This window comes from Rhodamnia argentea, chromosome 7 (genome assembly GCF_020921035.1).
Source record: "Rhodamnia argentea isolate NSW1041297 chromosome 7, ASM2092103v1, whole genome shotgun sequence".
In the NCBI taxonomy this organism is placed as follows: domain Eukaryota; kingdom Viridiplantae; phylum Streptophyta; class Magnoliopsida; order Myrtales; family Myrtaceae; genus Rhodamnia; species Rhodamnia argentea.
The window spans coordinates 12,309,526-12,321,175 of record NC_063156.1 but is presented as its reverse complement, the minus strand read 5'-3'; the positions used below and the strand labels follow the sequence as shown (position 1 = coordinate 12,321,175).

General features: G+C 41.4%; 2 protein-coding genes across 4 annotated transcripts; one reads left to right on the top strand and one right to left on the bottom strand.

Moving 5' to 3' along the window:
* Positions 1-367: 367 nt before the first annotated feature.
* Positions 368-815, top strand: LOC115741860 (protein MKS1-like). The gene has a single exon (XM_030675877.2). It carries the CDS (start codon positions 477-479, stop codon positions 810-812), a length of 336 nt encoding a protein of 111 aa, XP_030531737.1. The 5' UTR covers positions 368-476; the 3' UTR covers positions 813-815.
* Positions 816-6,767: 5,952 nt separating this feature from the next.
* Positions 6,768-11,221, bottom strand: LOC115741913 (myosin-binding protein 7-like). Of its 3 annotated transcripts, none has more exons than XR_007199091.1 (5): positions 10,963-11,221; positions 9,122-10,700; positions 8,237-8,283; positions 7,224-7,570; positions 6,768-7,128 (listed from the first exon to the last, which is right to left on the bottom strand). XR_007199091.1 is itself a non-coding variant. In XM_030675940.2 (5 exons), the coding sequence occupies exons 2-5, from the start codon at positions 10,529-10,531 to the stop codon at positions 7,438-7,440; spliced, it is 1,548 nt and encodes a 515-aa protein (XP_030531800.1). In that variant the 5' UTR covers positions 10,532-10,700; positions 10,963-11,221; the 3' UTR covers positions 6,768-7,437. The 3 variants fall into 3 exon arrangements, 2 of the variants coding, with proteins under 2 accessions (XP_030531800.1, XP_030531798.1); XM_030675940.2 differs by having other exon boundaries at positions 6,768-7,570; positions 9,122-9,423; positions 9,466-10,700; XM_030675938.2 differs by having other exon boundaries at positions 6,768-7,570.
* Between the last annotated feature and the right edge of the window lie 429 nt (positions 11,222-11,650).

Sequence of the window (11,650 nt, the reverse complement as noted above, 5' to 3'; positions counted from 1 at the left end):
GTCCAAAGTTTCAACGATAAAAAAGTAAAACCCTTGAATATATATATACACACACACACAAAGGAAGAGCTCAGCGTTGACATTTTAAAATCTCTGGAACTTTTGACACCATAGGTTTGACCTTGTCATGTCACCTCTCGTTCGTCCTCTTGCGGTGGTTCAACCGCGTCAAAGAACTCTTCAGACAATATTTTACGTAATAAAAGTTCGCAGCCGGCAGAATTAACTAAGTGCGGCAACAGAATAATGACTGAAGATTAGCCCGGACCACTTCAAAGTGGAGACCAGTTATTCGGCGGTGCCTTGCATATATAGACAAGTTGGATCAGCTGATCCAATTCCCATGCAGTTAACACGGAGCAGAGAATAAGTCGAAAGCTTATTGACAAGCGAGCGAGCGAGAGAGCGAGAGGGAGGTGGTAACCAGGTCTCTTCCTCGATATTATTTGGCTAAAGTTAGGACCCCGCCACTGTGGATGGAGTTCGTGGGAGGGAGCGGCGGCAGGAGGGTGCGGTTGCAAGGTCCGAAGCCCGCGGAGCTAGCAGTGAGCAAGGAGTCGGCCAAGATCAAGAAGAAGGCTCGAGTGACGACGACGAGCCGTTCGGCTGCTCCGGTCATAGTGTACTTGAGGTCGCCGAAGGTCATACATGTGAGGCCGGAGGAGTTCATGGATGTGGTACAGAGGCTCACCGGGAAGAATGACCAAACGGCAAAGGGGGCGGCGCTGCTGTCGGATGTCTCTCCGTCTTCTTCTCTATTGTGGTTGTCCTCGCCGTCGCCATCGTCTAGCATCGAGTACTTTTGCAGGTAGAGAGAACGGGCGTACTTCCTTTGGCTTCTTAGTGAGTCATTTTGTGTAAACACAATGTAGCTGGAGGCTGTTCAGTACTTTGTCTTTGCAAGAATTATATGTACTTTGAATCTCATGGTCCTGAGACTTTCAACCCGTGCATGGTTGTGTTTCACATAATAAGTGCAATTTATTGTCCTGTTTATACTTCAATGTAATCTGATATTTCAGAAATAGGTTCTAAGCCTTTTGATGAGGAGTGCTCAAAGAGTTAGGATTGTAAACGGACAATAGGTAATCGAGGCGATTGAGTATGGTGAGACGATTGAGTATGGTAAGACGATTGAGGATTGGATAGAGATTGCGAGATTGAGATTCGATATTGCGAGTAACCGGGGTGCTCAAATTTGCAGAATGAATGTAATAGTTGGGAGTGAAAGTTGGATCACAAGTAGGGCATGAAATTTTATAGAAGTTGTACCGGTGAGAGCACGGCTCTTTTCGGGTAGGTTTGTACCGTGCCCGGAGCCGGCGCTGCGCATTTGCCACCCTCAGGTCACAACCATGGGCTCAAGATCCCTCGCCTAGGGGATCACCTGAGGCGGGTGCACCGGTCACGACCCACCGCTGCAGGCTACCCAGCTTATAGGCGGGGACCGAGCAGTGACCGAGGTATGACGTTTTGGCAAATTTAATAATGGCATTCTAGCCATTTTGGTTTAACTTGACATATTGACACGGTCATTCCATAACAGTGATGCTACGTTTGGTAGTCCGAATAGGATAACAACTTATCCTATCCAATGTTTGACGACATCCTCCGGGACGGATTATCCCCGATTTATTCGGATACAATGCCAGATAAAACATATGGGGCATGAGTGGGATAAGCCCAGATTAGATTAAAAAAAACGTTTAAAATAACTTAACAAAACAAGAAGAACATGTCGCTTCTGACCACTGCGGGATCACCGTCGCCTCCTACCACCGCCTATCGTCATCGTCGGCCAGCCGATAGCAGATTGTTAGGAGGATTTGCAAAGATCACAAGGGGGGAAGTATGACCAGGAACAACTTGCACGTTCTTTTTGTTGACCCGGGTGGGCAAGTGAAGAAATGAGCATGGTCTCGACATGGAACAGAAGGTTCTTCAGGAGCTTGAGGGTCATCCACCCGGGATCGATCCTCATGCCAAGTGAAAGTCACATCCCATCTCAGAAACAGGGCGAGACGGAGACGGAGAAAGAAGAAGATGTGAGTGAAAGTTTGAAAATGGAGGAGAGAGGGGGTGACGGCGATGACGATGACGATGGGAATGAAGTGAATGGCCATCCAACCAAAAGGCAACCCGGATCGAACACGTCTATTAGCAGGATACGAGGAGGATTATTACGGGAATTTCTAATCTTACTTTATCTCATTATATCCTGTCTCAACCCGAATTCGAACGACCAAATACAGCTTAAGGATCTCCTAAGGGACGAAACGCAATATTAAAGGGGTTGGCAAATTGGTTGTTGAGCGAAACCTGTAAACTTTTCCACAATTTAAGTATTGGGCTACTTGTTTGACTCTACTTCGTGTTTTTTTTTTTCAAAAGATGCATGTTTATGCAGAACTTCAATTTTCAATTCGTGGTAAGGGTGATCAATTCCGGGGGTGCGTTGGTTCTATACTTGAAATCTGGAACCTACCATGTTATAATGGGTTCTCAGTTTTGGAACCCCATTAAAGAACCTAACCTGTTTTTCTGTTCCGATTTCAAGGTCTACCTCAAAACATTTTTTTTTTTTCTTTTTTTTATTTCATTTTTTTACAGCAAAATAATAGGAGTGACAAAACGGCTCAAAGTAAATGATGATCAACATGAATCCATATCTACCAAACACATGGTCACATATAGCTATAAACAATGAAAAGTTCAAACACATAGCAATATACAATTATAAACAATAAAAAGTTCAAGCACATAACATAGAACATAAATTATAAAACTCCATTCCTCATTCATCAAAATAAAATTTTAAACTCAATTTTCTATTCAACTATGAAAATATTGCTCTAAAGAATAAAGAGAGGCAACAAAGAATGGAGAAGAAACAAATAAGGCAAGGTAAAATTAGACTCATCTTAGAGAAATTATATTTCTTTTATTGTAGCTAAGAACTAGTTTCAAAACCAGTTCGGTTCTTGAATGGGTCTTCACTTGGAATCGGGAATCGGACCTATTTAAACAGATTCAAAAAATTTAGAATCGGGAACCGAACCTGTTCACGTGAGAACTGAAAACGGACCGGTTTTTAGGGCAGTCCGGTCCTGTTGCATACCCCTAATTCACACAAAATAAATCATCATAGAAATAAAAGACAGAAGAATCCGATGTATGATGGGTCGAATCCATTCCCTTGGATCCTCCACTCTCCTTGCACTAATAGTCCCAACAAGACACGAGTCCACGGTGTAATCTTTGAGATGTTACAGCATCTGAAAGTACTTCCTTCTGCTCGTGGAGTCTGTACTTATGCAATTACAAGTAATCCTCCCTACGATTAGTAACCTTTTCTGTGATTATAATACTATAACCACTCTCTCTCTAGAGACGTACAATCGAAGAAACTTTAGTTTTCACTCACTAGAAAATATAGAAAGCAATGGAAAAGCTTGATAGATTTGTTCATGGGCTCCTCTGTATTCCACGTACCGCTCTGATTCAATTTGGCCATTTGAAGTCTTATGTAGCAAAGCATACACTCCAGCAGAATAGCATGCTTTTGCTGCGCAGCGACGATTACTTTGTTTAGCCAAAAATGGAAAGAGACTGCCGCTACGATCTTCTCCAGGTTGACTGTAGCGGATTTCGACGCCTAAAGGCAAATTGTGAACCATCTACTTTGTTTGTAACATATGCTCCTTCAATTGACATCCCCTGTGCTCGCGGATATTGCTCACGTTTTGATGCGTGCTTGGGCGAGTGATTCCGTTGCTGGGGTTTTCCACAGGTTATGTGTTTGCGATCGGTGAGGTGTATGGATGAAGAAGAATGATGCATGGGGGAATTTCGGGGATAAGTGTTTGGACGAGTGTACGAAACAGTAAAGGAATATAGAATACGATCACCACCAAGACATAAGGACGCACCATTAGCCAAGGGAAAAGTTATCTAAAAAGTCCTAAACATATTACATTTATACAAATTCAGTCTTAAACCTTTCAATTATGTCAATTTAGTCCTTAACCTTTTGATAATTTGCTAAGTTAATCTTAAATCTTTCAATTATGCCAATTTAGTCTCAATCCTTTTAATGATTTACCAAACTAGTTCTAAACCTATTAACGAATCGTCCATTTAGTCATTCCGATTAGTTACTCCGATAATAGAATTATGACTAAAATGACAGAACTTCAAAGGATTTAGGACTAAATTGGCAAAATTTCAAAACGTTTAGGACTAAATTGATACAATTGAAGGGTTTAGAAATAAATTGGCAAATCATCATAAGATTTAGAATTAAATTAACACAATTGAAATATTTAGGATTGAATTAGCACAAGTAGAATAGGTTTAGGACTTGTTTGGTAATTTCTCCTCAGCCAAGGATAAAGGTTAGATTGGATAAAAGCTTACCACCAAAGTCTAAAGGTTAAACCACCAATCGGGACTAAAGAGTTTTCGGTGGGGGAAATTACCAAAACCTTTTGACAACTTACGAATTCAGTTCTAAATCTTTTAATTATGTCAATTTAGTCTTAAACATTTTGAAATTTTTTCAATTTAGTCCTAAATCTTTTGAAAGTTTGCCATTTTAGTCTTAAATCTTTTATTTGAGTAATTGGCCGGAAGAACTAAATTACTAATTCTTGAAAAGGTTTAAGACTAGTTTGGCAAGGTTTATGACCAAATTGTCATAATTGAAAAATTTAGGACTGGATTCGCAAGTTGTCAAAAGGTTTAGGACTGAATTGCACAATCTGAATTGACACAAGTGTAATAAGTTTAGGACTTTTTGGATAATTTTTTCAATCTTTGGTTCACCACCAAGGAGTAATCCACTCTTTCGAGGGTTTAACAATTCAATTCATGAAGAGAAATTCTCATTCAATCAACAAATCTACATTAGAATGGAGAATTCTCCTCATCACATAGAAGGACTCAGACATAGAAAATAGACAAACATTAACAACTCATGAGAACAACCAGAATATTAAAGAGACATGGAAACTAGAAAGTAATTAAACTCCTAATAACTAGAACAAGCATTAATGATAGCAAGAATCCATAAATTTATTAAAGGCATGGAGACTTGCACTTGGATTTTTTAGCAAATTTGTTTACTAGGTTGAATAAGCAAGTAACTATCATAGGAAGTCTCCAAATGACAAAGGAAATAGCTCTAAACAACCTCCCACTGGTATGTTGTGGATGTGCTTCGAAATCGACAATTATTTCGGTGAATTGGTAACTCTCTAACCGATAGTTTACATATCGACATCTTTATTCTCAACCCAGCATAGCAAGCTATAACCATAGTTAATTTTAGCTTGAATAAACAATGATGTCGCTGGACTTGCCAATGGAATCACATCAGAGGTGAAGGATTGTTTCGATTTGTCGGATGCTCTTGCATCGGGTTCTGCTGGGGTAATTCTCAAAAAACTCATAAACCTATTGTACAACAGATAATTTGATTATAACCCTTTCAATTGTGCTAACTTAGTCTTAACCCTTTTGTCGATCTACCAATTTAATCATATACCTTTTATCGATTTGCCAATTTTGTCATTTCAATCAATTTTGCCCAAAAATCGTTGACAACATGGCATAGCCTGCATTGAAGTGGACAATCTCCAATTTATTTAATTTTAATTTTTAATTTTATATTTGTTTGGCATGTGGCGGGTACTCGGCCATGGTCGGCAATCGGCCACAGGCAAGGGCTCGACCCTTGCGGCTCGGGCGAGGAGCGCCTTTGTCGAATCCGGCAAGGGCGAACCTCGATTGTGGCCGATAGCCGCCATGGTTGAGTATCGGCCACAGGCCAAAGGAAAAACAAGTAAAAAAAGGCAATTTTTTATAAATATATATAAATGCAAAAATTATCCATATCAAGATCGGCCACACCACGTAGGATAATCAGCGTCCATATCAATGATTTGCTACTAAAATTGCCTGGAATGATTACATTGGCAAATCGATAAAAGATTTAAGACTAAATTGGTAATTCATCAAAATATTTATGATTAAATTGACGCAATTAAAAAAGTTGCTAAAGCAACCCTGGCCAAGAACCGCCTAAACGGATGCAAGCTTTGCCATCATCTCTCTCTCCCTCTAGCGGGGCGGGGGTATAGTTAAAGGTTGGATAATTTAAAGAGGACAGGGCAGGAACTTTAGGAAATTCATTGACCCGACTAGGCAATACTGACAAAGCTCCAAATCCAAAGTAAACAGAGATTTTGAATTTTGAGCTTCCCATTTTGTTGGCCAGAAGAATTTTGAGCTTTTGACGAAGCAACTTTGACCTCAAAGCACTTTGAAAAATGTGCTAAACCCCATGACTTTCACTCGAGGCATTTCCAAAGTCCCAATAGTCGCTTTGGTAAAGCATTCCCAAACGCATGAAAAAGGTCAAACCATCAGTGTCATTCAACAGCTAAACAGTTGACGGTGGATAGTACTACGTCATATATTATCACGAAAATGTCAAACGATAGTAAACAAGCGGAAAGGTCGCACAAAGTCTTGGGCTGATAGATCAAACAAAGATTGATCGGCAATTTGGCATGGCTGCTGTTTACCTTTGCTTGGAGGGGAAAACCTCTTCCAATCTACAGCTTTGGAACTTCCGACCAAGTAAAAATGGTATTATAGGATAACAATCCAGATGCTATAATATATGCCTTTAAGATTGTAGATTTTCTGCCCAAAAAAGAAGATTTCAAAAGTACAGGTAAAAAAAAGCCAAAAAACCTGATTACTAAATCAAAGACCGACATTTATTTCGAAACGAAAATCCAGTGTAAAAGACTTCCAGCAGGAACATTTGCGTTCTTTTGCTTTGCTAATTTCAGCAATGAATAATGATGGCACAAAACCATCTAATATCTACTTCTATGTTTGGCCCACTCTGTAGCCAGCCCTTGCTCCCCACCCAAATGAAAAGCCAATCAATCATCAAGCATCCAGCCTAACCAAGAAGATGACCCAATTACAGGAATACCTAAACTCCAAAGGTCTTGCAAACTGAGATGGATATCGTCAAGCAGGCAAACATTTGATCCTCCCAGAGATCGCAGCGAAGGAGATCGGCTGATGCGTGTTCTGGACGAGATAGAAAATCTGCAGGCTTAAGTAAAATGGAGCAGGAACACAATAAGGTCTACTCCCAGAACTGCAACAATATGCTGAAAAATAGCCCGTATTTGCCTCCTCACCTTGAATGTGAGAAAAATATCAGAGCGCACCGTACGACCATGTTTCACTTGTCGAGTGAAGCCGAAAAATCATATCGAATGAAAAAAATTGAATAAGAACATGCTATCTCTGAAACAGCCAATGCTGCAGCAACAAATGCATAAAAAGAAGACGGATGCTTAGACTCGGCATCCTCAACTGTTCTCGGTTTCTCTGCATATTAGGAGAGGCTTGCTATGGATATGGAAGTTTGAAAGTTGACGCCACCCTTTTTGACCGTGTCAGACATCTCCACTGCTTCATCTGGGGTCTGTCTTGTAAAAGAATTAGCAAGCCCACACAATCAGGCGATAGCCCAAACAGGTACCTGCAAGTGACGAGTCGAAGATAAAGGATCTTTAAACGAAGAAGATGAGAGATCACAGGCAGGGGAACTCATTGGTCATTAATTATGTCAAGATAAACGAAGATGTGCAGCATGCTAACATAAAACTGGAAGTATGAATATTTTCAAATCACGGATCCTAATTGCAAGATAATTTCTTTTTAGTCATGAAGTTTGTCACTACTAGAGGTGTTTGGAAAAGAGCCGACGAGAAATGGCCTACAAAAGTACATCCCTCTATTCGGAGAAAAACCAACTGGGAAGCTTGCTCCCTAATGGCAGGACCATTTCCTCCGCAACAAGTTATAAAATTTGTGTTCTATGAGGTGAATAACAAACAAACTTCCCAAATTTTGACGAATTAACTCCGCATCTGGTGATAGCTAGAATCAATCCTTAATGCACAACAGCAGAGTGATTTACAAGTTCTATCTATATAATATCAACATGAGAGACATCTGTACTATTAATTCATTCAAAAATTCATACCACTGCATATTTCTCAGCAGGAAATCCAGAATTAAAGCAATTTTGCACCAAAAACAAACAAAACGTAGCATAAATGTCTGAATTGAGAAGCTGCCACCTCGAAATACAGGAAAACAGGTATCATAGCATGGTGTTAGCACCAAAAAGAATAGTACTCACTTGCTTCTACAAGTCTTCTTCCTCCAAAAGGGGAAGGACCCAATCCACTGCAAATAAAGCAAAGAGAGAGTTATAAGAGTCATTATGACAAGGGAGAAAGCAGCACCAAACATGGAAAGTAAAAGAAGTTCCCTTTCCAAAGAGTCAATGCTGCATGAAGAATTTCCAATACTAGCTCAAAAAAAAAAAAAAAAACCCAACAAGATCTTTACCGAACAATCTACCACAAGTAAAACGTCAGAAGTAGATCAAACAAATATTCAGCTTCAACCAGAACAACTTTCCGCATAGATTTTGTAAACGACGGAAATAAATTGAGAAACATAAAGGACAAAATTGTCAATTTCATTGTTGAAACAGCATCGCTGGTTGACCGACAGGCAAAGCTACTTGATTATGCAATATGATAGAACAAATCTAAGTAAACAGGTCAGATGTGGGAAAGGCAAAGGAAAATCAAACTAAAGGCAGAAGTTGAAGAAGCAATATCCCAACAAACTGCCTACTTCTGCCTTTAGGGAGAATCACCAAGCAAAAATCATATGGTAAGATACTTTCCTTGACAGACTAGTCTTATTTTTCAACAGCCTCAGCATTTCAATTCCCTCTACATCTTGCAGAACTGAGAAGTGCAATGCAGTTAATTCCTCGTCTTCCCTACAGCCCTTTCTTTAAGGAACCACAATCAGTTAGCTAAGTGAAAGCCACTACCCCAAAAAGTGGAGCAGAAAATAGCGATGATAGTGTTTTCTATAAGTATTCAAAAGACTTCATTCAGCATGAATCATCAATCAGAATAAAGTTAACAATATATTGGTGTTAAACAACCACCCTCTAACCACCCCCGCCCCCGGGGGGCAACCACCAAAACAAAAGAAACATTACCTTGAAAACAGAGAAGAAGAATCCAAAACGAGCTGGCTTCCTAACTGGCATGCATTCTTCTGGTGATTTTTGCTTACACAGACGCTCAGCTATTTCTTTAAGTAATAGCATTTGTGCTTTGTCAGTTTGCATCGAGACAATTGCCTGCCTCAGTGATTCCCTGTCAGCCTCAAGTGCTTGAAGCCTCATGTAGAGCTTTGTGATATCCGGATCCTGATCCTCATTGATGCAGTTGGAAGTATATCTTGGTGTAACTATGTCCTCTGGAAGACTGCCATGTGCAGATTTTGTGGGCGTCAAGCCTGTATGGATTGGATCATGAGCAGATTTTGTCGGCGTCAAGCCCGTATAGATTGAATCAATTGTACAAATCCTGTCGGTTATGTCATCATCAGCTTCTGGTGTGTTATTCAGCTTTTTTGCCTGATAGAAATTCTCCGTCTCAGAAACACACTCCATCTTCTGGAAGCTATTTGTGAGTCTCGGAGAAGCAAGAGGCAAGTCCGAATGAGTGTCTCTACTAGTTCCATTTAATGTACCCAAACCATCATTAGAAGACCTCCTCGAATGTCGCGGTTGCCTAGGAGATTGGCCCACTATAACTTTCTCTGGGATGTTCTCAAGGCCAGGAAAATCCCCATCCATCTGATTGTTGCTGGGATCTTGCTCCATCTGGTGAATTCGGAATTCCAAATCCTTCAATTCATTACGGCCCTGGGGAGTCTCACCATGTGCAAACTTTTCAACATCAATCACCTCATTCTCACCCTCCCATGGACCAGATGTCTCATTAAAGTGGCATTTCAAAGGAGGATATTCATACGATGGAAAATCAAAATTTTCAGTCATGCCTTGACTATCGGCATGCTGGAGGCTATGCTCGCCATCGGCTTCAGCCACAGTGAGCCCATAACTCATCATTCTATGTCTATACGCCTGGACCTGGCACGTAAGTGATTGTATCGCTTGCTCTCTCTTGTACAAAAGGTCCTCCAAAGCCAAGATCTCCTGTTGATCATGTCCCATTCTCTCCTCCGCAAAGAGCTTGAATTGCCGCGCATCCATCTGGATTTCCGCCTTGTCCCTCTGCAACCTCAGAATCATGGACATGGCCTCACTTGCCGCAGATGAAGCGGCATTCCTCTCTTCTTCGAGCTCTATCGTCAAATCCTGTATGGCTTTCTGTTGGCTAGAAACCATCTCGCGCAGTGCCACGATCTCGTTCTCGATTTCAATTCTCGCAACAGAATCATACTCAACCCCGGGCACCAAGAATCTCCTATTACATTGCAGCTCATCATATTTACGCTTAACATTGCGAAACCAAGCACTACCAGCTGAAAATCGACCATCACTAGAGCCATGACAACAATCTGAATCTCTCGAAGGCAATGTCTCTACCGAATCCATAGCCAAACAGCATGAGAATTCAAGCTACTCAAAGACGGTTCTTGAATCAAGGTAGATCAAACACAAGAATCTGGATTGAGCTCCAATATACTTCAACGAACGGACTCCCCTGTCTTTCAAAACTCCGAAAAACAGATGTTCTTAAGCAAAAAAGCCACGCGAGTAGCTCCTACAAAAAAAAAGCAAAAGGACAAGACCAGAGCTTTTATCCTCAATGTGGAATTTCAAATAAGGAAAATTCAACAACGGTCATTTTCCCCCAAACTCGAAACTCGATCCGCTCGAAAATGCGTTTGCAGGAGGAGCTTTCAATGCGCTTCCGCATACGGAATATCGCGGTCATTATGAGAGAGAGAGAGAGAGAGAGAGAGAGAGAGAGAGAGAGAGAGAGAGAGAGAGAGAGAGAGGGAGGGGATATCTCGTTCACTCACATGGCGAACAGGCCAAATCGAGAACTCGACGGGGCAGAGAGCTGCGAAACCGAGAGGAACGATCTTTCTCTACTATTTTTCCGGATCGCCGAGGGAACAACGGAACCAACCACCAGCCGCCGGAGGCGAAATCTTCACCGGAACATGGATTTACGCCGCCCCCACCAAATTTCTCGGGAGCCGACGCGTTCATTTACCCGGGAAAACCCCCGACCGAGGCCGTTTTGGAGGGAAGCGAATATGAAACAGAGCAAGAGAGAGAGAGAGAGAGAGAGAGAGAGAGAGAGAATCTTCGCCTTCTTTTCTTCCCCTGATATTCCCTCGAGGAGCGGGAAAGCGAAACCCTAAACTGGAAAACTTTTTACCCCGCCGGACCCATCTCGTCTCCTTTGTCCTCCTCTGCGCGGGATTACTGAGTCGTCGTTAGCCCTTTCCTCGATCGACGCGGTGCATTGTTGTAGAGAGAGAAAGTGAGAGAGAGAAGAAAGGGTGGCAACTGGCAAATATAGGTTTCTTGTTTTTTTTCCGGGAAAAGAAAAGGATTGCGGGTTGGTTAGCGAGGGCAAAAAATAGATTTTTCTTTACGTTTTCCTGGAAAATCTTAAGGAAAGGGTAAAAGAAAAGGATGGAGAGGTGGGGGAAGAAGAAAGATGAAATGGAATGGACGGTGCTCCTTGTTGCTTGGTGA

Coding starts and splice junctions, on each gene's coding strand:
- LOC115741860 (XM_030675877.2), top strand. CDS start 477: ATGGAGTTCGTGGGAGGGAGCGGCGGCAGGAGGGTGCGGTTGCAAGGT.
- LOC115741913 (XM_030675938.2), bottom strand. CDS start 10,531: ATGGATTCGGTAGAGACATTGCCTTCGAGAGATTCAGATTGTTGTCAT. Junction 8,284..9,121: donor TCTTCTTCTCTGTTTTCAAG/GTAATGTTTCTT, acceptor CTTTATTTGCAG/TGGATTGGGTCCTTCCCCTT. Junction 7,571..8,236: donor AAGAAGACTTGTAGAAGCAA/GTGAGTACTATT, acceptor CGTCACTTGCAG/GTACCTGTTTGGGCTATCGC.